At 41.9% G+C, this 26,380-nt stretch overlaps 1 protein-coding gene across 2 annotated transcripts in view; it reads left to right on the forward strand.

Annotated features, from left to right (window-relative positions):
- The window catches only part of CDK18 (cyclin dependent kinase 18), an 88,294-nt gene that overhangs the window by 49,224 nt on the left and 12,690 nt on the right, over positions 1-26,380 (forward strand). For both annotated transcript variants that reach the window (XM_070941542.1, XM_070941543.1), the window contains exons 2-6: positions 13,230-13,384; positions 22,543-22,682; positions 23,006-23,131; positions 25,097-25,153; positions 25,990-26,104. In XM_070941542.1, the coding sequence (XP_070797643.1) occupies positions 13,261-13,384; positions 22,543-22,682; positions 23,006-23,131; positions 25,097-25,153; positions 25,990-26,104 (562 nt within the window). In that variant the 5' untranslated portion in view covers positions 13,230-13,260. The remainder of the gene's footprint in view (positions 1-13,229; positions 13,385-22,542; positions 22,683-23,005; positions 23,132-25,096; positions 25,154-25,989; positions 26,105-26,380) is intronic.

Here is a 26,380-nt window from a genome sequence, read left to right on the forward strand (position 1 = left end):
ACCACAGAATTTAAAGAAGGTGCCATATATCCATAGAAATAAAGAAAAAAGGGTGATATACACTCTAAGAAAAGCCTAGCAAAATAGTCTGTTCCCAACAAAACCTGTTTCCATCAATAGTCCCCTAAGGGGTAGTTCTGTCTGTTTGCAGCTGCATCACTGAATGGCGGCAAGAACCAGCAGAAGGGAAGAAGGTAATTACACTGGAAATAAATAGTGCTGTGTGCTCAAGTGCAGTTGTGCTCATTTTAGCAACTGGCCAAATAGAGCTACTCTTTGAGGCCGAGGCCAAGGAGTTTTTAGCATTGTTATGTCCTGGAAACAGTCTGCAGGCTGTTGAATGGTATGTTTGTGTACTGTAAATTTCAAACACAGGTTGGATGGTCCTCAGTCAGAAATGCTGAAGTGGATCTTGCAATGAGCAGAGAGCTGCTATTCCTATTTCCTATTGTATGGTATATGGTGGGGAGATTTCCTACTGTATTTATTTATTTTTATTATTCATATTTCTATGCCGCCCACTCTCTGAGGACTCTGGGCGGCTTACACCAAAGACAGTATACTAAATAGCATATTGCCCCCAACAATCTGGGTCCTCATTTTACCCACCTCGGAAGGATGGAAGGCTGAGTCAACCTTGAGCCGGTGAGATTTCATCCGCTGATCTGCTGAACTAGCAGTCAGCTGAAGTAGCTGCAGTACTGCACTCTAACCACTGCGCCACCTCGGCTCTTATGATATATGGTGGAGAGTATTAGATTGAAGAAGTGGGTATTAGGTAAAATCATCTTTAGCCCTGAAAACCCACTGGTGACCAAGTGAGCAGTCACTCTCCTTTGCCCAATTTAACTCACGGGGCTGTTGTACTGATGTTAAATTGAAAGGAAATTCTTTTGTAAGCTGACTTGTAAGCATGAATACATGCTTTAACAAACCAATAAAGCACATGGTCCACATGTACACACAAATATACATAAAATAAAAAGAAAGAGAACATCTCATAAAACCCACAAAGGCAAAAAAAGATCACCCTGAGGATTGTTAGCTCAGGACAGAATTGGAACGGCTCCATAGACAACACATTCAACAAATCTGTTCTGGACAAGTGGCCTTATTATTAAACCACAGCCAGGGCAGCTTATCATTTTTTCCATCAAAGGCCAGATGACATTTCTTACGCTGTGAAGACTTCAAAAGCTCATGCTTGGTAAAATTTGCAGGATAATGGTGGATGTATTTTAATCAAAGGCTACATGTGTTACAGTCATAGAAGTAAAAGCACCAATGCTACACCAGTGCAACAAAATATGATAACATGGATTGCTTGTTATATGATGTCAGATCTAACACAACTTTTGGGAATGATGGGAGTCGGAGTAAAAAAATAATTCCTGATACTGAAAGCTGGTTTAGTATATCCAGTTAGAAAATTGAGGACTTGCAGGCAAATAGGGGTGATCCAAGTCAGTAAGGGCATATGGATTACTCTCAAGTCATCCTGGTCTCTCAAACTTTGGGGGAAATGAGATGTTTACTCTTTTTCAGTATTGCAATTCTTTACTTACAAGCAAAGTTCTAGGAATCTTATCTATCACACATGCCAGGGTTAAAGGAAGGTTGCCAGGTAAAGCTACCCTTCCCAGGTAAAGAAAGAACTGAAGTTCTGTGTGGTTTGTATGTGTGCACCCGAACAATAAACCATCATACTACATGATACTGTAGCTTTCCTGCAATCAGGCTAGAGAAAGCTTATTGTCAGTTTTTAACAAATGTCCTAAAACATTCAATCGTTAAGAGTTAATCTGTGTATGGGTTAAGATAGGCAATAGGCTCCACCCCATCCCCAATAGTGGTCAGTAGACTTCATTTATTATCTTTAAAAACTGTTGTGCTTCTTAAAATAAACAATTAAATTAAATGGAACACAGGCTTCTATGAAGAAGCTCCCAGCATTGCCTTTTTTTGCCATGTCCTTGAGTGTACTTGAGAGTGTCAAGAGCTAAGAGGGTGTTGGCTGACCAAATCCATCATGGAAGATGTTATCTGAAGGCTGATCTCCCGTAGGAATTCTTTTGTGAATGAATTGCTCACAAGGTCTCAGGTTGGAATTGTGTCCATGGTCCAAAAATATTGCACACCCTGGTCTGAGTGCTCTTAGTTTCATAACACATTCTCCCAACAGATCCTTGAACTTTTTCTCTTCTTGATTGTGCTGTTGTTCTTCTGTTAATCTATTTGCCATTTCCACTAAGCAGTTTTAATGTGTTTGTCATTTTAAAGTCTATCAAAATAAACTTAGATGCAGGTTACATAAACAGCAAGAATATAATAAGAACCTTCCTGGATCTGATCAAAGGTCCAGCATCCTGTTTTTCAAAGTAATTGGAAAGACTGCAAGGACCATTTGAAGATATTTTTCCTCTTCTACTAGTGCCCTGCTGTACAAAGTATTTAGTAACATATGTCTTATAAACTTGTAACATTCCTAAAGCCTTACATTAACATGGTTTTACTTCATTGATATATTTAACTCCCTTTTAAATCCATTGAAGTTACTTGGCAGCAAATTCCGTAAGTGTATTATGTGTTATTCCAAAAAAAAAAAAAAAAAAAAAAGCTACTTTCTTTTCTGGGTCTTAAAAATTTTGCCAGTTTCATTGGGGAAATCACTGGCTGTCTTCCTAATTAAAGGTATTTATAGACATTTTTTGTTTTGTGTTTATATTTTTAGAAGTGTATTGCTCAGTTTTATTAGTTTTTGTTGTTTGTTATATTATTGCTTTACCGTAGTATTGCCAGAATTCGTTGTTTTGAGAATAAGAGCTTCACATTTGAAATGAATCTTTGCTTTTTATAGCTTTTCTGATTCTGCTAATTAATCATGCTGGCATCTGTTGGACTTCGTCATATATTTTCTAACTTAGAATGTATTTTCTAGCTGAGCGCTTGTTAGTATGGTCTTGATTATCTTAAAATGCCTTGAAAAAATTGAAACTTTTGACCCTCTCCCTTTAACTAGTTCCCCCATGCCTTGGAAATTTAATATGAAATTAAATGAGTCTGCAGTTGAGAGCTTTTCCTCTTAATATGCATCCAACAGTCTAACATGGCTTGCATTCCCGGTCAGGTGCAGGGTACCACCTCAGTTGTCATCTGTCACCTGTTCCTTTTTAGTTCCCATGACTACCTATTCTATGGCCCAGCCTTTTATTATAGTTTGCGACACAACTCAAACATTCACTTACCCAGCCATCATAAGGTTAATTGATGCTCTATTCATCTAAATGATTTTTTTCCTGACATAGTTCAGCTTGCAGAAGAAACCACAAGAAAACATTGGTATATTATTGTTATTCAAATATTTCAGCACTTTAGTTCACTATTTCAGCAGATCAGCATTTGTAATTAAGATGTCTATGTAGACAATGTGTGAAGGACAATTCTCTGTTAACAATATCCACTCCCAGTCCAGATTTCAGAAGGGATAGTAAGGACACACAAAGCTTTAGCATCTGGACTGCAGCTGGAACAAATAACATATACACAGTTTTTAAATGTGCATCTAAGCCACCACATGAAAATATCCCTCACCTAGGTATTGGGTTTATGCGCCTTTTTTTCCTTATGACAGGTTGGGTGAAGTAAGATTTTTGTTTTCACTGAAGAAAAATGTAATTCCTGCATAATAAAATGTAAGGATAGAGAGAAAGTGGTTTGAGCAATAGTGCTGAGACTGCAAAAGATTGCAGAAAACCTTTCTTAAATGCAGTTGCCCTTATTAACACCTGAAACATTCCTTTTGTGAAACAAAAGTTAATTAACAGAAACACAAAATACACATTTATGGTTGCTATTAAGTCTAATAATATTTCTTCACTGAACGATTGGGTGGGTTTTGTTGTTTTGTTTTGTTTTTTGCCATTTTCTACTCGCGGTTAGTTATTTCTCAGCTGAAACAAAACAAAACTGCCCAGATAATACACTTTGGGGGTGTATTTATCCCTGCATACCAATGGATCCAGTTCTAGATTTCTGTAATCCTTTTAGCCATGTACTGTACTGTTGTTTTTAGGGTGACTTTCTTCAGAAAAGGCCCAGAAAATTGGTTTGTTGGGAATCTAGGTAATCTGAATAAAAATGAGCAAATTTATTTATTTGGCTTTACATAGCTAAAAGAAAAAGATAATGCCTCTTAATATTTCTTAAACTTCCATAGGCTACAAAATTAGTCCCAAACAATCTTTATGTGCATAATAAAAGTGCTGAACTTTTTATCATTTATTAATTTCTTCTAAAATTTATTTACCTAAAGCTAGATTATAAATCCAAATAAATTTATAGGACAGCTATTTGATGTTGTAACTACCTGTATTCAAAAATGTTCTCTGTGCAAATTTGGATTAGAGTAAATGGACAAGACTGGTGAAGAGAGTAAGCTCTAGTTATCTTTGTTACATTAAAACTAGAACTAGCAGTTGTATTAAGTTTTAGCAGTGTCTTGTCTTAGAGAATTTATTTAGTTTACATACTGTGGGTAGAATTCAAGAATTTTGACTCTTTGAGAATGTGATCTATTAATGGCAGTATGTCTGCATGCAAAAAAATTCTACTTTCATTCTCTTCCATCTTCAGATAGTGATGAAAACCCTGACAATACTGTCAAAACTGGGTTAGATGAATCAGAATAAGGCAGAATAAATTCCAAATCCTGAATATAATGTGTTTATTCTTCTATGTGGGAAAGACTTTTTACCAGTGGATTTACTAATAACCTTATTAACTTTGAGTTAAATGAAAAATTGATAAGATGGGTTTTGAAAAACCAAGCAGAGAAAGAAGAAGGACGCAACATTCAACACTAAAATTTATTTAAAATTTATTTAAAACTATAAAGCAGGTGGAGCACTTAGTCTTTCCTGAAAAGCTGAAAAATACTTTGCAAACCTACCTCCCACCTTGTCTTTAAGATACCGAAAATAATTGGAAACAGCAATTTCAATATGTTGACTCTGTCTTGTCAGAATTTATATACAAAGCATAGTATAGCATAGCATAGTATAGTATAGTAAAGTATTGCTTCATTTAAACTAATTATCATTAATGTTTGAAAATGTTGCCAATTCAATTTGCAAAGTAGTTTCCTGTAAACCAAGATTCAATAAAAGTTTATTTATGAATTTTGATCCATTCAGTACTTCTATTCAACAAGTAATTATTCCTGAATAAAGAGGGGCTATTACATTGAAAGAATTGGGGATGGGCAAGGAATTACTGAAAATCTTTAAATGTACTGGCTCCCAATATGCTTTGAGATATAATTAAAGATGCCGGTTATTGCTTACAAAGCCCGTCATGGCCCAGGACTGTAATATTTGCAGGACTACCTGACTATTTCTGCTCATTCCACATGGTCTCACGGGATGGGCATATTCCGGGCTCAATCTTGCAGCAATGTTATCTGATGGGACCTGGGAGACAAGCCTTTTCTGATGCAGTGCCTGCCCTTTCAAACACTTTCCCCCCTGAGACTTGGATAGCCCTGACCCTGTTAGCCTTCAGGAAAGCTTTACAAAATCAACTTTTCCCAGGGCATTGGCCCAGGATAATAGATGAGCCCAATTTCTGAGAAACGGAATGTATGATTGGTGATCCCCATCTCTATGTGGTTGTAATGTTGGCTTTTGTGTTAGTTTTTATTTGCAATATTCTTTGGGGGGCTTTATTTCATGCATGCTGCCCAGAGTCATGATTATGTGAGTTGGGCAGCTATATACATCTTCTAAGTAAATAAGTAAATGAAAGGTCACAAAGAGTTCAAGTTTCTAATAAAAATGCATAGACAGTCCTACTACATGTTGCTTTGGTGGATCTTTCTAAAAGTGGCTTTTCACACTTACTGTAGCCTCTACCAAATACCAAAAATGACTGATATATTTCTCCAGACATTGATGAACTACACCAGCAGATTCCATTAGGACTTATCAATGTATTTAAGGAAAATAATGATTATAATTTTTAAAAATGTATTCCAATGGTACTTTTTTCCCCCTATTTAAATAAGTCATAGTCCTTATTTAAAAAAATATTACTTAAGGTTTAAGAAAACTCTGGTGTAAAGCATAAACTCATCTTTTTTCAATGATCAGACCAAATTCTGGGTATATACTACCTGTCAACTCTGAATCCATTTTGGAGCATCTTAAGGGCTGCCACAGCAAAACTGGTTGGAGCTGTGGGAATGGGAGGGGGGAGTCCCCAGATAACTGGGGACTTGTAGCCAAAATAAAATTCTTTCTCCTGGGAACCAAGGACATTCTCCAACGCGCAGCTTGGAGAATCCAAAGCTTCGGGTTGTTCAGCAGTTGATAGCCTACACTGAGTGTGTTCCTTTAAGAGATTTCTCTTCAGACACGCCCACTTGCTCAACAGAGTCCCAGTTTAGTTCACTCAGTTGAGCCTGTGACACTGTCTGAATTTTTCTCTATATTTCTCTACTAAACTGTTCCTGAAGCTTTGGATTCTTTTCATAATTTTCTGCATCTTTGTTGGATTAAATTTCTCTCTTCGATTGGTTGGCCAGGGGTGAGTTTTGCCTGCCACCTCAGGCAGGCTGTCTGGGACTTTTTACCTTCTCCGGGACCCTGGCCACTTATCTGAATCCCCGTTCCACTTTATAGCCGCTGGCGTGTGGGTAGGTTTCCTGGCCTGCCGGTAACACCGCCCCCGCCCCTTGGACTTGATCTCGGACATTAGCGGCTTGGGATAGTTGCCCTGCTCCCAGCGGCACTTTCTCATTTAAATTTGATCTGGTGGCTGGCGCTGGGATCGCTTCTGAACGATCGCGCGCCTGGGAAGCACAGGGACAGCGCCGCAACTTCCCCTTGCCGATACTTCAATCAGCAGCTTCAATTTTAAATCGCAAGCGGCTTTTCTCAGCTTCAGTCGTCCCACGCAGCCCTGGAAGTTCTTCTGAGGCTTCAGCTGCTCTTCTCTATCGTTGGCTTCCCTCCTCGTCCTCTCGCTTGCTGGGCAGCGGCGCTAGGAGCATTTGACATTTTCGCGCCCTTTTTCGCCCACCTCAGCGCTCAGAGCCGCCATTTGTGACAGCTCACACCAAGTTGCCTGTCCCTCCGGCGAGCCTTCTCTAACCCTCCCTACAGCTGGGCACCTCGCCTCCACCATCAGGGGAGGCGATAAGCAAAGGACTCCCTGCCAGAAAAAATCATCTATTCTTCTGCAGCCCTTCCCTGAAGCCATTCCCTCCACCCTGGTGCAAGGAAGTCAACGGCTGTTTTATTCTGCCCAGCAACTGCCTTGCGCATGCGCAGTTGGCTGCTGGAAGCCAAAGCCTCCTGCTGGCAATTTCTTGGGCTTATGACATTGCCTCTGTGTTATAACTGTTGGAGTTCTTAGTTCTCCCATTGTTCTCTTTGGACTTACCTGCTGTGCTTCCTTTGGTTCTTCTACTGTAATCATCTGTTTTTACATTTAAAAAAAAAAAAAAAAAAAGATCCTGATTAATTCACATTCAGTTATAAATATTAATTAAAAAAAAAAAAAACTTATCTACATAACCATAAAAATATAAGATACTTACTTGAAATTCATCTTCATCATCTATAAAAAAAAAAAAAAAAAACAAATTAATAATAATAATAATATAATAATAACAATAAAAAAAAAAAAAAAAACAACGAACGGGAAAGAGACAGAACAGGAAGCGAAGGTTACGACATGGCAGAACGTGCTCTCTCCTCAGATCTGGAGGACAACAACAGCTCTCCCGAGCGCCTCCACGAACAGGCCAAGCAGCGTAAAAGGTCCCGGAAACGCGCTGCGCATCCGTCTTCGTCGGCTGCTCCATGTTCTAAAAAGACAAAACACTCATCAGCTGCTGACAAGGACGCCTCCAGGAGACACAAGGCCCTGGAGCGCCAGTTCGAGAAAGCGCGCAGCCAGTCAAGGCAGGCGGCACTCACTCACTTACCGACGCCACTTTCGCCCGTTGTCGAAGCTACGGTCCAGCCCGTCCATCAGGCTCCTCAACAACATTTGCAACCGTTGTATCAATCGCCAAACATGGAAGTTTTCCCTGAGGCGTTTTCGACACACTGCTTGGAACCGGTGGACCTCTCGTGTAGTGCCATTCTTCCTCGGCGGTCTCAGCCGGAGGCAACCTTTACTCCCACGGCGGCAGGCTTGCGCGCCACGGAGGCAGCTCCTCCACCTTCTCAGTATGATATTCAGCAGATCATCTCTGACACGGTTACCAGGACACTGGCAGCAACTTCTCAACAAGCTGCACCATATGGAGCCTGGCCTCAGCCACGTTTTCCTCCTCCTCCTCTGGCCCGGGACTCTCAACAGGTCCCTGCCCAGTATCAGACTATGACGCATGGGTCCGAGCTGTATCTGGACCATGGTCACCGCGAGGAGTCTTCTTCGGAGGAGGGAGAGTGCGACCCGTCGGATATGGACTTATCTGATGATGCAGATATGCCACCCGAAAAGCCAGCCTTCTCTGGGCTCTTTCGACCCTCGCTGTTCAAATCGCTCCTGCGCAAGGCCAAGTTGGCCACAAATATGGCTGACCCAGTCTCTCAAGTTGATCAACCCGGTACCTCTCAACAACATGAGGCCTTGTTTACGGCGCCTAAGGCGCAAGCGGACTTTATTCCATGTCCACAGCTTTTTTCTGAGGTGGTCCAACGATCCTGGACCACGCCCTCCTCCTTGCCCGCTCCTTCGGGGCTAGACAAAAAGCTTTATTGTTCGGCGCCTAGTCTCCAAGATCTCCTTCAGTTACCGACTGTAGACGCGCCAGTGGCCAATCTGACGGCTTCCTCTGTAATTTCCAACGACGTCGCCGACGGTTTGCGCTCAGAGGACCGAAAAGCTGAGTTTAACTTCCGACGTACTCACAACGCGGCCGCCTGGGCGGTTAGGGCAGCCACCTCAGCTTCCTTCTTCAGCCGTGCCTGCTTAATCTGGCTCCGCCAACTTCACGAGCGCCTTCCCCCGGCGGATTCACGCCTCCGCCAAGACGTCAACAAACTGGTGGCGGCTACTGAATATATGGCGGACGCTTCGCTCAATGCCGCGAAGTTCGCTTCGCGCGCCCTGGTGTCGTCCGTCACATCTCGCCGTCTATTATGGCTTAAAAATTGGAGAGCTGATGCCAAGTCTAGGTGGCGCCTCGCTTCAACTCCATATAAGGGTTCCCGTCTTTTTGGAGAGGCCTTAGACCCCATCCTTGTCGAGGACAAGGATAAACGGAAGGTGATGCCATCCTCGTATAAGAGGGCAGATCGTAGACCATCGTCCTACTTCACCAGGCAGCCCTTTCGGAACGACTCCGGCCCTTCGGGGTCCTTCTCCTCAAGGCCCTATTCTCAAGGATTCGACCGTTCCCTCGATAGATCCTCCTTCAGAGACCGTGGTCGAAAGGCCTCAGCACCCAAACGGCCATTTCGAGGTACGGGATCCCGTACCTTTCGAAGAGGGAAGTGACTACATCCATCTTCCCATTGGCGGCCGTCTGACTCATTTTCTTCCCCAGTGGGAGATCTCGACGTCGGACGCCTGGGTGCTCCAGACAATCCGTCTTGGCCTTACCCTGGAGTTCCGCTCCAGACCTCCCTCACACTTTGTCCAATGCCCTATTTCTCCCAACCTGGACAAGCGCCAGCTAATGGAGGCAGAAATCCATCACCTGCTTCAAATCCAAGCCATCGAACCGGTTCCCCACCATCATCGCGGGACCGGCTTCTATTCAATTTTCTTCCTGGTCCCCAAATCATCAGGGGGTCACAGAGGCATCCTAGATCTCAAGAGGCTGAACGAATTTATAGTATATCATCAGTTCAAAATGGAGTCCCTCCGATCAATTCTGGCTTCCATTCGACCATCGGACTGGATGACCTCTATCGATTTGAAAGAAGCTTACCTCCACGTACCCATACGACTGTCCCATCGTCGTTTCCTACGCTTTGCCTACAACAACAGGCATTACCAATACAGAGCAATGCCCTTCGGCCTCTCCTCCGCCCCAAGGACCTTTACAAAGCTCCTGGCAGCAGTGGCGGCCCATCTACGTCAACATCCGGTCCGGCTCCACTGCTACTTGGACGATATCCTAGTGCTCTCCCCTTTTCCGGCCCGGGCATCCCGAGACCTAGAAGTGGTGTGTCGCTGCCTTCGTCATCATGGCTTCTCCCTCAACATCCCGAAGAGCCAACTGCAGCCCACTACTCGCATCCTTCACCTAGGGACAATAATAGATTCCGTAAGGGGTCAGGTGTTCCTGTCAACGGACCGGTGCTCCAGTCTCCAGTCATTAACATCACAGGTCCTCTCCTCTCGGAAGGTGACCTTGCTGCTCCTGTCCCGCCTGCTCGGCAAAATGATTTCCTGCCTGTCTGTCGTCCCTTGGGCGAGATTCCATTCACGCCAGCTCCAATGGTTCCTCCTCCCCTTTCAGAGAGCCAGGAGGAGCAACTCTCCCACACAAGTTTCCCTCCCGCCAGAGGTCGCAAGGTCTCTCCTCTGGTGGTCCTCCCAGAGCCTACGTCAGGGCAGCTACTTCCAGAATCTACAGCGCCTGGTAGTGACAACGGACGCCAGCCTGACGGGATGGGGAGGTCATCTTTTATCCCACGTTGCCCAGGGAACGTGGTCAGCAGTGGAGAGCCTCAACGGGATCAATTGGTTGGAACTCCGTGCGATCCGCCTCTCCCTTCAACGGTTCCAGCAGATTGTGTCGGGGCACCATGTCCTGATACGCACGGACAATGTAACAGCAAAGGCGCACGTGAACCGCCAGGGGGGGACTCGCTCGGGTCCATTGATGGAGGAAACGACCCTACTGCTGATCTGGGCGGAGACGCACGTCCTGTCCCTTGTGGCGGAGCACATCGCCGGGACCACGAACATCACAGCGGACTGGCTCAGCAGGCAACACTTGGACCACGCCGAGTGGCGACTTCACCCAGATCTGTTCGCCGAGATCGTCCGCAGATTCGGCACGCCTCTAATCGATCTATTTGCCAGCCGCGACAACACTCACCTCCCCAGGTTCTTCACCCGGTACCAGTGCCCTCAGGCGGAGGGAGTCGACGCCCTCGCCTCTCCCTGGCCCAGGGGTCTCCTCTATGCCTTTCCCCCTCTACCGCTCCTTCCTCGTCTGATCCGCAGGATAATAGCAGACAGGGCAGACGTCGTTCTGGTCGCACCCCACTGGCCTCGGAGGTCCTGGTTTGCGGATCTGGTGGACCTGTCGGTGGCACGGCCGTGGAGGATTCCAGGGGACAGGATCGTTCTCAGCCAGGGGGTCATTCTGCACCCAGACCCGCAGTGGTTGCAGTTGACCGCCTGGCGCTTGAACGGATCTTGCTAAGGCGAGCCAACGTGCCTAGCAATGCGATCCCCACGATTCAGGCGTCGAGACGGCCGTCAACATGCCGCATTTATAACGCAACCTGGAACTCCTTCTGCTCCTGGTGTGCTAAATTCCACCTGGATCCAACGTCTGCTTCTGTCCCCGAAGTGCTGGGATTCCTTCAGCGGGGCATGGACAAGCACCTTGCGCCTAACACTCTTCGTCGCCAAGTTGCTGCACTTAGTACGGTCCTTTCGACTTCTGCAAAGCTTCCTCTCTCCCAGGACCCGACGATTCGCGACTTTCTGCGAGGGGCATCGAACCTGCGCCCTCCTGTTATACATCGATACCCGACCTGGGATTTGACTCTGGTCCTTCAGGCCCTCATGCACCCTCCATTTGAACCTCTCGCCTCCATCAGCCTCCGCTTTCTGACTCTTAAGGTGGCGTTTCTGGTCGCGATTACTTCGGCTCGCCGTGTATCCGAACTAGCTGCACTGTCTGTGAGAAGCGACCTTTGTGTCTTCCACGCAAATCGCGTGGTACTAAGACTAGACCCCTCATTCCTGCCTAAAGTAAATTCCACATTCCATCGAGCCCAGGAATTGATCCTTCCGGACTTCTGCCCCGATCCTCGACATCCTCGGGAAGCGGACTGGCACCTGCTAGATGTCCGACGGGCTCTGCGCCGGTATATTAAGCGGACTGAGCATTTCCGGAAATCTGAATCGCTCTTCATTTCCTTTCTGCCCGCTTCCATGGGCCGGAAGGTTTCTTCCACGACAATTGGGAGATGGATTAAATCCTGCATCTCTAGGGCTTATTCGGCTCGGAACAAACCGGTTCCGCAGAGAATTCTTCCACACTCCACCAGGAGCGCTGCCACTACGGCCGCCTGGGCCACTAATGCCTCCATTTCTGACATATGCAGGGCGGCTACCTGGTCATCCTTGAACCCCTTCATCAGGCACTACAAGGTGGATTCCTTTGCCTCGGCGGAGGCATCCTTCGGCCGCCGGGTGCTCCAAGCTGTATGCAACTCTTCAGACGACGTACAGCAGCCGGGTTCCCTCCCTGTCTGAACTTGCTTGGGTAAATCCCGAAGCTTTGGATTCTCCAAGCTGCGCGTTGGAGAACGGACGTTGCTTACCTGAACGTCCCTTCTCGACGCGCAGCTGGAGAATCCAACCCACCCAGCTGGCTGCTGGACATTCCTTCCTGACGCTCTACTGCTCCTTACTTCGTGAACAAAACTGGGACTCTGTTGAGCAAGTGGGCGTGTCTGAAGAGAAATCTCTTAAAGGAACACACTCAGTGTAGGCTATCAACTGCTGAACAACCCGAAGCTTTGGATTCTCCAGCTGCGCGTCGAGAAGGGACGTTCAGGTAAGCAACGTCCGTTCTCACCAGGTGCTGTGGAGGCATGGACTGAAACCAACTGGAATTGGGACCGACCTGGTTGGACCATGTGATGGACATGGGGACTGGGGGAAAGAACTTTGATTTTTAATTTGGGTGGGGAAAACCATGGGACTTTCAGAGTCAGGTTTTCACCAGGTGCCAATATGACATGCCTAATAAATTTGGAATTTATTGGCACCTTGGCCTCAGAGTTTTGATTGTACTGGGTCTGTTACTTGGAACTCTGACAACTACCATTATGTCTGCTTCGACACAGTAAACTGAATCCATCTTTTCATGTGTGAATCCCTGCTGATTGAAATGCAAGAGGGAATTATTCCATTTGCTGTGAGTGTGGTTTCAGTGGAAATCAGAATTTCATTTTCTGTATCTCTGGTTGCAGTTCTGTGAATAAACTGAGAGCCATCGTTTTGCTTTTCTTTCCTATCAGATCCTGCTGTTGACTTGCTCTACAGAATAAAATGAACAAGATGAAAACGTTCAAGCGCCGCTTTTCCCTTTCAGTTCCCAGGACAGAGACTATTGAGGAATCCCTGGCAGAATTTACAGAGCAGTTCAATCAACTCAACAACAGGAAAAATGAAGGTAACAAGTTGAGGATGAAATGTTAAGTGGGTAATCTAGGGTATGTAAAGCCATTTCAAAAACGAAACAGCTGAAGTCCTCAGATTACAGAGATCCGTCTCATGGGAGCAGGGCCTTGTTGTTAACCATCACAATCTATGAAGTGCAAGATATTTCAAATTCAAAACATCTTGAGCTTGAAATAGCCATTTTGAGTGTTCAGAAAATATTGCTTCAGTGCTGGAAAGAAAGCATTCTGTTCTCAGGTAATTTCAAATTGAATGTTTTAGCCATAAGAAACAACCTTGAAGTGGTCTCAACAACAACACAGTTGCTGGGAGTTTTGTTTTGAGTTGGAACCAAACATTTAGACTTTTTCAACTGGCCAATTATTTCAGATATAACTGTTTGTTCCAGTTTGGAAACACGGCACATTTCCTGTTTCGTGCACACCTCCCTATTCTGAGGTAGTGAACCAGGATACCATGGCTTACTTGATTATTTGAAAACACATTTCTGTGCCATCTTGTGGCCCTGCAAGACAGTTCACAAAACGAAATACCACACAACTAATTTAAAAAGTAACAAAGTTAAATTAGAAAGTTAAAGATCAGTTTTTTTAAAAAAGGGGGGGGGGCATTATGGAATAATCTCTCCAAGTAGTTTCCTTTCATATGAGAAGATTCATTGAGCCTCTGGTGGATGTGCCTGGGAAGCACCTCAAATGTAAGATAAAGTTCAAAGTATAGCTGAGAAGTCTACAATAGTTCTCTCCCATTTTGTTTATATAAATTTACTTGTATAAATTCATGAATTATATTTGAATGTGAGAGTAGAAGAAATGCATTGTTCAAAGCTATTCAGTGCCTACTTAATATTGTAATATTGCAAAAAGCAAACTGCAGTCAAGATCTAATATGACAAGTTTTGTGATTGTTGAGAGGACAATCTTGTACCTTTTTCAAGTTTTGTGTTAAATATTTATTAATTGAATATATATGCTTGGTTATATTTAGACATTTCAGTTTTGTAAACCTTTAAATTCATTCTTCCATTGAAATCTAATCTTCCTATTAAGCATTGGTTGGTTGGTTAGTTGATTGATTATGTGCCCTCAATTCGGTGTCAACTCTTAGTGTCCACCTAGCTAGATTTTCTCCAGGAGGATCTATCCCCAACATTACTCCTTCAGATCTTTCAGTTATACATCCCTTTCAACTATGATGGAGGCAATTCACCTTGCTGTTCATTTTCCTTCTCTTTCTTTCCATATTTCTCAGCATGATAGATTTCTCCAGAAAATAAAGCTTTCATATAATATCTCCAAAGTATGATCATTTGTATGTTAAATAAGAGCTCTGGATTAATTATTCAATAAACCATTTGTTTTTTTGTTAGCTGTATTCTTCTGATATCCACAGGAGAAAATTGTCTTAAATGTTACCTCTCTGTTATTCACTTTTGTGCCAGCAGCACCTATTAATAAACTAAAAAGAAGGAATTTGGTACAAATAATTATCACTAAGCTTCTATAATAATGCAATGTTACAGAAAAATTCCTTCAGACTCTGTACAAAAAAATGTAATATAAAATTGTTTGTCTGCCAGCCAGTAATTGCATGATATGTTGCTTTTAATTTTATATTATTTTTATTCTAGTGTTGATGTTTTGTAAGTGTCCCTTGGATTGTTTTGAAGAATGGGGTATAGACAGTATGTTTAAATCAGTTAAACAGTTACATGTACCTATTTTTTTTCTTCTGCGTATGAACTCATTGCTGTAGCAAAATAAGGACCGGATATGTTTTTTCAATTAATTACTCCTATTTATAACTAGACTTTAACCAACGTTATCAGTCTGAAAAATCATATCAGACCTAAACTTTGCTTTGCTTTATTCTACTCTTTCAGATAATCTCATTTGACTAAGATAATGTGCACAGGAAAAGCCTAGAACATACAAAAGGAAAATCAAATAATTTTCTGATTGGGCACAAGGAGTTCCAGGCAGTGTCACCTTGGATTTGGCACAGCCTGCTGGTGTAAAACTGGTGTTGTGGGTTTTTTTTTTCTTTTCAGAATTGCCAACCATTTATGAAAGTGTGCCTTCAATTCTTCCTTTGAATGGACCTTCTGCTGCCTTAATCCCATATGGAAAAGCTATTTGTCATCTGGCTCCTTGTGATTCACATTCAGTTAGAGAACTTTGAGATCCATAAAACAAAGCTTCATGACTGTGTAGATATCATTCTCTTCTCTATAAAATCTCAGTATCAACTTGGACAAGTTGTGGAGATTGTTTAGGCCTCTGTTTGTTTTTGTCCCCCCTCTCTATGTTCTCTACAGATGAAGGAATATATTGCTGTCAGTTCAAATTTTGTCATTGATAAAGTTATTAGAGAACAAGCATTATTCCTCCTCCTCCTCTTCCTCCTCTTCCTCACCTTCTCCTTCCTCCTCCTCCTCCTCCTCCTCGCATATTTCCACAAGTGCGGGGTCTGCTTTTCTGAGTACAAGTAGAAATAGGTAGAAAATTGAATAGGCCATATTTAAAGGATATTTTTGTGGAGCTTGGTCTTTAGAATTGAGCAGAAATGTTAATGCTTAACCAAGTAATTAAGACTTCTGATTCAAGCAAAGCAAGGAGATTCTGGCCTAGTTCCCCAGGAGATCAAAGCTTGTTTTTTGCAGAGGCAGTGTTTAAATATATTGATAAAAGAGGGAGGTTCATCAAAGGCAGAGGAATGTTTGTGATTTCCCTTTTCATTTACTTTGATACCTTATGCGCCCTCATTATACGCTGAGTCATAGGCCTTCTGTGGTTCACATTAAAAGTGAAACAGAATTGAACAGGTCTCTGCAATGTTCTCCCAGCGGCTGCCTTCAAGTCCACTTAATCCTTTGGCCAAAATGGTTAAGACATAAATACCTCCCATGTTTGTTACATCATCTATGCCTTTTAGCAGAAGATAATGTTGTTTCTCTTATTCGCTCCTCTCTCTTGTCTATTCAGATAGCCCTCCCTTGTCGACTGCCTCATTCACGAACTGTTTAAAGTAGAGCTAAAAAAATAGGTTTACAGCTGATCCTCAAGCTTGCGACTGTCACAACATCCCTACAGTCACATGATTGCCATTTGGGAGCGTTGCAGCTGTCATGCATTTATGACATTCACTGAGTCTGGTCACATGATTACCTTTTGCAAACTTCACTGCCAGGTTCTGGACGAGGAGTCCATGGAGAAGCTGGTGGTGAAACTGTAAGTTGCAGTCATGTGATGTCTCGCTTTCTCTCTCTCTCTGTCTCTTTTAAATAATTTTATTCAAGTTTCCAGATGCAAAGATAAAATACTAATAAAATTAAAAAAAATATTAAAAATAAAGAAAAGGAGAAGTGCAAAGAGATGGGAAAAAATTGCAGACATTAAATAAAGCCTACCTGTACTATTTCCTAAGACAGCTAGAGCAGTTATGGCTAACCTTTTCCAGACCAAGTGCCCAAAGTGCATGCATGCGTGCGCAAATGTGCATCTGCACGCTCAAACCCCCAAAATGCAATGCACGTGCAACCCCCAAGCACACACTCATCCCCCACACATGTGCCCCACCCCCTGTGTGTGCACGCATGCCCCACACATGCCCCAGCCCCCCCCACCACGTGCACGACAGAGACCCAAAGACCAGCTGACTGGCGGGAGGCACATGCACATGTGCAGCAGAGCTAAACTGGGGTGACATCTCTCATGCGCATATATATACATATTATTTATATATATTATTTTCAGGAAACCTAGATCAACCGGATTTTTTCCCTTTGTTTTTGCATACTAGTAGAAACTGTGTGCCACACATCTGATGCTGGTATTAAACCTTTTCACTGCTCTGCCTGCCCCTCATACATCCATGGAATCTAGAAACTTATCAGTTTAGATGTCTGAAAGCCTCCCCAAATTTGTAATTCTAAATGCAGATTATATATTTTATATATATTATAAATGTAGATTATATATTTTCTGTTGTTCTTACATTGAACATTTCAGGAATGGTTTTGCTTCAAGTGGATGGAGGCAAACCAACATTTGAGAACTACAGCTACTTTTAAGTTAGTTTGCAGATTTTTAGTCCCGTGAGATGAGTTAATCAAGGCAGACTATTGTTTTAAGCTGTGCAATAGTTGCAGATTTATCAGAATTTGGACAACTCTCCAAGTAGATTGAAAGTCATGCTTGCCATGGGAGGTAACTCTCAGCTGGTGGAATTGTAAGCCGCAAGCCAAGCCTAGGAGGAGGGCATGTTTTAGACAAATTAAACATTGTATTTTTGTTTGCTCAGAAATCCACATGCTGATATTTGGCCTTTTCGTACTATGTCTTACATTTCTGTGATAAATAAAGCAGGCAGAGCCAGAGGCAGCTGTAGGAATTGGAAGGGGGGATGGAGAGAGAGAGAAACTTTATTTGGAGCTGTGTTCAAATGTGTTTTTTTGATCCAGCAGTTCTTCCCTCCTCTCATTTAATTTGTTGACTTTATGATGCACCTCTTAAACTAATATTGTATTGTTGGTGCATAGACAGCATTGTTCTGCTGCCCATCCTAGGTAACTTCTAGGGAAACAAGGCTAATAAATAAATAAATTTTATAAGTTGATATCCTTCAAAGAAATCAATGTAACTGGAGTCCTCTTTTCATAAAATATTCAGAGAAAAATGGATGTGACAGCACTTTGCTTTACTAAAACAAATGGCAATAAAAAAAATCAAACAGAATCATTAGATAGACAAAAATGTAAAAGTATGGTTGGGTGCATTCATCACATTAAAAACTATAATTAACAATATAACAGAATGACAGAGTTGGAAGAGACTTGGAGGTCTTCTACTTCCTGCTCAGGCAGGAAGCCCTATACCATTTCAGACAAAGAAGAACATTCCAAGAAGACTTGGAAGGTCAACTCTTACATTAGTGTTAAAATCACACTGTCAACAGTTGTAGCTAAGAAGTCTTGATAGGCCAACCTTCAGTAGCTACTCAAAATGGTTTCTAGTACTGTACCATAATCTACATTTTGTGCACTTATTTCATCTTCATGACTCTCAGTGGAAGAAGTGAAGAGAGAACAAAGAATACAATTCTGAACTTTATTCCCCCATTCCTTAAATGAATCAGATAATTATGCATTAAACCATCCAAAGACTTGCATAAAGAGCCAGAATTTTTTTAAAAAAATGTTCAATCCTGAGTATCTCCAGGTAGGACTCAAAAATATTTCTGTTACAAAATTCTGGAAAGTATCTGCCAGTATGTTTTAAGAACAATTGACCAATGCTTTGATATTTCTTAGAAATGGTCTAGAATTTAAAACCCTGGATCACAAGGACGTACGTAGAAATACGGTACTGCAGTTTGGAAAACTAGTACAAGTAGTGCATATTTTTGTCACTGATGATATTTCTTGACCTTAGCCTACCTCACAGGGCTGCTGTCATGGAAATAAAATGAAGGGAGATCCACATGTAAACTCTTGAAATCTTGAAGGATTCTAACAAATTTCTTTGTAATTCTAACAAAGAAACAAGCACAAAGTATAGGCCATCACAGCGGTAAAATCTGAACCCGTTTGCTGGCTGTGCATGCATGCTGCGTGCCAAGTTTGCACTGCGCATGCGCAGCTCACATCAAATGTGCACTGCGCACGCATGCACAGTACGCACCAAAAGGAGGCTTGGGAAGGTAAGTAGAACAGCGAGGGGGGAATCAGCTATGTCGCACGATCGTTGGAACCTCTTTTTTTACTTTTTTAAAGCATTTTTTTTACTACCGATTTGGCAAACCAGTAGCATATTTTACTACCGGTTCAGGGTGAACCGGCCCAAACCGGTAGCATTTCACCCCTGGGCCACCATGCTGTTCTTCCATCTTTGTGAAAAAAACAGGAGTTACACAGGTGTATATTTTATGCAGTTGAGACCTTTACCAGCCCTCCTTTGGTTCAGTTCACTCTACTAATACTTTTTAGTTGCCTGTTGTTTTAATCAGTGTTTACATTTGTTCTAAAATACTTTTTCACCTGCACTAAAATTATTAAGATAGATTTGTCCAATCAAATTATATACTGGATTAAGTAAAACATTTCACACAAAGCATAAAAATATAAAAAGCACTGTGCTGGATTAGACTAAAGAACTGTTTGTCTGCTAGGTTGGCATCCATTCATTCACTCAATTTAATGGCCACCCAGCTGCGTAAAATTCTGGGTGGCTTATTTGATTACAATTTTAACCTGTGTTTGAGATCTTTCTTTAAAAGTATCTACAAAAATTGGGGTGCTTTTGTTTTCTGTTCATTTTCCCACCATTAATAGCATTAAAGAGCTTATATAATACATTACCAAGATAAAAAGGGATCTAGAAACCAAAATATATGAGGAAAAGTTAAAAGATCAGAATGTACAGAAGAGATGGCTGATGGGAGATGTGATTACAATCTTTTAATATCTGAAGGCTTGTCACATTGAAAAGGGAGTGGCTATATTCTGTATTGTGCAAGAGAGCAGAACCAGAATCAATGGTTTTAATCAGGCATGTCCAAACTTGGCAACTTTAATACTTGTAGACTTCAACTTCCAGAATTCTGGGAGTTGAAGTTCACAAATCTTACAGTTGCCAAATTTGGAGATCCTTGGTTTATACTAAAAGGAAGTAAATTCAGGCTAGAAACCAGGAAGAATATCCTTAGTTCTTAAGAAGCTGGATAAACATCTGTCAGAGATGCTTTAGTAGTAGTTCCTGCACCCAAACTGTATACCTGCATCAGTGGTGGGTTGCCCCCAGTTCGGACTGGTTCTCAAGAACCGGTAGTAAAACCAGCGGGAGGCCCCGCCCACCGCCCCGGATGTCGTCATCAGTGATCTGCGCATGCTATCGCTTTGCGAACCGGTGGTAAAGGTAAGTAGAACCCACTCCTGACCTGCATCTATCTTTTCTGTCTCCTGTAAAAGAATCTGATATTACCTTGTAGAAGGGCTTGGAATAAGCAACTGGTACAGCACTGTTATAATAATGAAACATTCTGTTAGTTGCATGCTTTTCATAGAAATGCCTCTGCCAATTCTGAAAATGTTATTTAATGAAGCGCTTCACAAAAATGGTGAAGTGTTTTGCTGAACTCCCCTCTGGGTCTCCCTTCTCCTAACAACAGTCATCAAATTGTGAACCATGAAGAAGTAGTTACACATGGAAGGCTCCTTTCTTTCAGATCTCATTTTCCATTTGTGGCTCAACAACACTTCAGAACTACTTTCTCAAGAGATCACTTATATTTCTTAGAGACGCTTCATTTTTTTTTTCTCAATAGCATAACAAGTTATCAAGTGGAGAGGTAGATATGGGACCAGTGCATACACTTGAAAAGCTATTTGGAAAAAAAATAATCTTTGAACCTCTCACAAATATAAGGGAATAGTCATTCAAGTCTCTGTGACTTTAAAGCAGAAGTCTGAAAAGGGGACAAACAGAAAAGTCATTGAAGTATGCACAGCTAATATTTAATTTAATCCCCTACATTCTAACTACTTACATGACATGACAATGATCCTATTTGGCTCAGGTCCTCAGCTAGAACTGAGGAGTTTGGTTATGGGATGGATGTCTCAGCAGCTTGGAAATTGCTACATTAATTTACAGGTGGCTGTTTCCATCTTGTCCTAGAAAAAAGACGGGGATTCATGTGGAATGATCTATGTCTGCCTCTACATCAGGGGTGTCAAACTCATGTCATCACAGCGTCATGTGATGTATTGAGATGTTTCCCCCCTTTGCTAAACTGGGCGTGGGCATGGCTAACGCATGACACATCCAACCAATGGGATGGGAGTTTGACAGCCCTGCTCTACATCATGGACCTTAGTCTGTTGCAGGAAAAATGACGGACTAGGACAAGCTCTTCAGTGCAGGAAAGAGTTTTTATTTGCGCAAGGTTCAAACAGTCCGAAGACCACGAAAAAGTCTGAACGCCGATGGCTTCTTCTGGCCATGTATTTATACAGTTTAAAGACAAAAGTATTACAGAGAGTGATGCATTTCACACGTAGAAGCTACCCTTTAATCTATCTCTAGGAAAGACATAACAGCCCTGTTCCCACAGGCTCAGGCTTTCAGCTCCGGAGCTCAAGACATAACAAAAGGAGATAAGAGGCTAGAAGACGCCTCACAAGCAGTAAAGAGGACAGTAAGGGAAACAGTATTTTCTCTCTGAAATCTACATGACATTTGGGGTGCAATAAACATTAAACACCAGATGTATCTGTTTAGGGTCAGTTTGCCCTTTTACAATTCTGTACCTACGTCAAATACCGTTTGTCAATTCAGCACCTTGGCACGGAAGAGGCACTTCTGTCTTAACCAAAGATTTGGATTTCTAATATTTGAGTTTTATCCCAATATCGAATCTTAGCCTGGCTCAAGTCAGTCAATTTTATTGTGTTTCACATGGGATCTCTGATATCTGGTTGTCCAACACCCCCTTTTAATACTGAGATGGGGATATGAATGTATTTTTCCTTGTACATAATCCCCACAGTTAAAGCAGTCCCAAAATACATGAAACCCTGAAAGCATTTGTATAGCATATGATACACAGATTACTAAGAAAATCTGAAAAGTGCATACTCTGGCATGCAAGAGCCAGACCCTGATGAAATATATTTAGCTCATGATGTATACCAACATTGCAACGTAACACAGAGAGCTGCATATATGGAACACGATGTGAATCTGTGAAATTCCCTGAACTCTGGTGAAAGCACTGAAGTATTTCAGTCAGAAAAGGGGATCTTCACTTCCAAAATGACAGTTAAGTATGCTAAGTGTATGTATACATGTGTGCATACAGACATGTGCACATATGCCAACATCAGATTGAGATAGAGGTCTGCAAATGCAGAACATTTTGGATAATGTTTAATTAATGTTTAATGTTTGGCCTCTAAGAGCTTTTACACAAAGTTGGGGGGGGGTTGTTTGTTTGTCTCTCCTTCTTTATGATATATACTTTACCAGCTGATTTAAATTTTTAAACTTGCTCTGGTTTGCTTTGCATTTATCTCAGCCACACACTGTCCCTGGCATTGCCAGTCTCTATAGTCACCTAGTAAATTGCTATTTATTCTTCCTTTCTGATCAGATATGGCACAAGGACATTTACATCTGGCTCACCTGAATAAGGATATCCGAATGCAGCCCAGTTCTGCCTCACCTTCGGAAGGTCGGTCCCCAACTTCTGTGCATTACCGAAATGGCAACCAGCGCCGCTTTTCTATGGAGGTAACCTGCAAACTAATAGACAAGCTTTGCCCAGTGGCAGAAATGATGCTGATGGAGTTCTGGGAGATGCCTCCTCCTCCCTTTAAACATAGCAAGATAAATTTGAAAGCTTGACACCGAAGTGAGCTGACCTCAAATATCAGTGGCCTGTCTGGTTTTCCCTTAACATGTGGTGTATTTTGTTATATAAGAATTGTGTATATGTTCATGTCTAGAAGCTGCTCCCACAACAGCTAATGGTAGATTTGTATCATTTCGTAGTTAGATCCCACTATCCAGTTTGGAAGATCTTGTCATATGTGGTGTGTTATTTTTCTTCTCAGGATGTCAGCAAGCGTCTCTCTCTGCCCATGGATATTAACCTGCCCCCAGAATTCCTCCAAAAACTAGAAATGGAAAATCCAGAGATTTCTAAGCCTCTCAGCAGAATGTCTCGGCGGGCATCTCTGGTGAGTCTCAAGAACTCTAGAGGTTCCACAGTTTTGCTCAGAGTTTCGTATTTCGGTTGAAAGGTCATCAGATGGTACATCATCACTGCAAACACTGGCTAGAGATTTGCTTAGAGCAGGGGTGTCAAACTCGTGTCGTCACGGCGGCATCACGTGACGTATCATGACTTTTTTCCCCTTCGCTAAACCAGGCGTGGGTGTGGCCAGCGTGTGACGCATCCGGCTCACGGGCCGCGAGTTTGATACCCCTGGGTTAGAGTTTCTCTCAATTCTTACAATTTGAGCTTAACAGAAAAGATTTAAATGTTTTCACAGTAATGTAGCAAAATGATTTTAATAGTTTTCCTTTCTGATACAGGTCCTTGAATGTACGATCTTTGCAGGTCTGTAAATCTAAGGAAGGCTGAAGGAAAGAAGCACAGTCACAGTTTCACTTAGTGACCACTTCACTTAATGACCAAGTTGCCGGTTCCAATTGTGGTTGCTAAACAAAAACTGCCTGAAATAGAGTTTCAGTTTCACCAAGAGATGAAAAATTCCAGTTCTAATCCAGCTAATAACACTTCTTTATTGAACTGAGAATGAAATACTTCTTAAAATCTTGTTGTTATTGTTGTTGTTATTTAAAAATTGTGTCTTTACCACCACCTGCTGTTGAATAGTAAATATATTAAAGTGGGAAATATGAACCAAGCATCTTTAATACTTCCACATAGAAAACCTCTTAGCAGCCTGGAAGGATTTATCCACGAATCTCTCATCTTCATTACTGCTATATATTGTTTTGCAAACATACGCCGTATTTGCTGAATAAAATTTAACCTAAACACAGCAGATAATGTTAGTTTTTCAAACATTATCATATTCTGTGGGAATAGAGTTTGTGAGAGACCAGCACTGTTTGTGCCTTTTAGTATCAGTCACACAAGGGGTCAGGGGAATATCTGGCAAATTAGTCTGGTTACCTTGGTTATTTCACGAGAAGAGTACTCCACTCCTCTGCTCACAATAGAATACCTTATGCCACCAGGCTTGAAATCTTGGGTTTAGACAACTTAGACGCCTTCAGTCTGACCTAAGCATAGTACACAAAATTATCTGCTACAACACCCTACCTGTCAATGACTACTTCAGCTTCAATCGCAATAATACACAAGCACACAATAGATACAAACCTAAGGTAAACTGCTCCAAACTTGATTGCAGAAAATACGACTTCAGCAACAGAGTGGTCAATGCCTGCAATGCACTACCTGACTCTGTTGTTACTTCCCCAAATCCTCATAACTTTAACTTTAGACTGTTTACTGTTGATCTCACCCCATTCCTGAGAGGTCTGTAAGCGCACAAAATTGCCTACCGTCCCTGTCCCCATTTATTTATATCCTTATCCTGTATTCATAATCATGTTTATATTTATATTTGTTATACGTATTTGACAAATAAATAAAATAAAATAAAATACCTTGACGCCTGGATCAATATATTTTATATTTCAAAGGAGAGAATCATCCAGGCAGTCCTCCCTTTTAATTGATGCATGTGCTGACTAAAGTAACAGGTCATTTGAGTAGTAAATATGAGAAATATTGCTCTCTGCAAAATACCCCAAGCAAAGACAAGAATGTGTGCAGTCTTGTTTTAAGCTCCACAGTGGGAAAGAAGGAAGTGATCTCCAGATTCTTGAAAGTCAAAAGGCCGGTTCTTACCAGCAATTCACTGGTGACTCTGTATGGTAACTGATGCTGAGCTGTGAGTTCAAGAACCTGTCTTCATTTATTTATTCATTTATTTCCCAGAGAATTCATTTTAAGCAATACATTTTTACAGAATGGTTATTGGTAAGCTTCTCCGGGAAATCAATCCAATCGGATAGAGACTTCTTAATAGATATGTGTTGACCTGTGTTGTGAGTTTCTTAATGTTGCATTTTGTACTGATACTTCTCTCCTTTTTTTATGGTAGTCAGACATCGGGTTTGGCAAGATGGAAACCTATGTTAAACTGGAAAAATTGGGGGAGGTAAGAATAATCTCAAAGAATGATCAGTCCCATCCTTTGCAAGTTCCTATTGTATTTTTGTGATAATTTTTACTTTTGCAGTCTGCTTTGGGAGACTGACATTTGACATATAGGAGTTCAAATGTTTAAAATCTCTCTAATTCTGAACTGAATTTAAACACTACCTTCATTAGAGTTTATTACATCCATTCCTTTATAGTTTCATATAACGTATTTTTCCTTTTATTTCATTAGTTAATTCATGCCTTTTGGCATTTATTCCTTTTATAGTCCATGTTGCAGTTCACATGACATGCTTGTCACCAGATGACACAAAGATTTTGACCTCTGCCACTCATCATGTCCATTCAGGGTGTGCTTCCTAAATTAAATGCTCTTTCCATATTAGAATGGACAGGAGGACAAAAATAGCAAAATTGTTTTTGTGGTCTGGTGTGGAAACTAGGAGACTGTGAATTCTAGGCCCCCTTAAGAAAGAAAGATGGCTGAGTGACCTTGGGCCAGTCACTTCCTCTCAGCCCAACCTCACAGGGTTTTTGTTGTGAGAAAATAGGAGAAGGAAGGAGTATTAGATATGTTCGCCACTTTGAGTTGACCAAATATATATATATATATATATTTAAATGTGCGGGGGGGGAATCTAACAATAAATTAGATCCAGCCTTTCTGTAGCATTTGTTTGGCAGATGGTGACAATGGAGAATTTTTTAAATTGAAATTTTAAAAAGTTTAAGGAGTGAATTCCTTAAATTAAGGAGGCCCAGAATGAGAAAGAGAGAGATGTAAAAATATATTGCATTTTTCACTACTTACTTTTGTTGCTGCTTTCTTCACAGGGCACTTATGCTACTGTATTTAAAGGACGCAGCAAACTCACCAAGAATCTTGTTGCGCTGAAGGAGATCAGATTGGAGCATGAAGAAGGGGCACCTTGCACTGCTATACGGGAAGGTAAGATGCAGGCTTGGGGTTTCAGACCCCTGTTAGCAACATATAGCAACTATTTTAACAGTAACAGAGTTGGAAGGGATCTTGGAGCTCATCTAATCCAACCCCCTGCTCACACAGGAGACCTGTACTAGGGATTCGAACCACCAAACTGCCTACCTTTCTGATCGACAAGCTCAGTGTCTTAGCCACTGAGCTACCTAGTCAGGCTAATTTTTCTAGATCTATTCCTAAGAATTCATATGTTGTCAATTTTCCCTAACATGGTTCTTCCAGATG

This window comes from Pituophis catenifer, unplaced genomic scaffold (genome assembly GCF_029215685.1).
Source record: "Pituophis catenifer annectens isolate HBS135680 unplaced genomic scaffold, rPitCat1.0.hap2 SCAF_3, whole genome shotgun sequence".
Taxonomy (NCBI): domain Eukaryota; kingdom Metazoa; phylum Chordata; class Lepidosauria; order Squamata; family Colubridae; genus Pituophis; species Pituophis catenifer.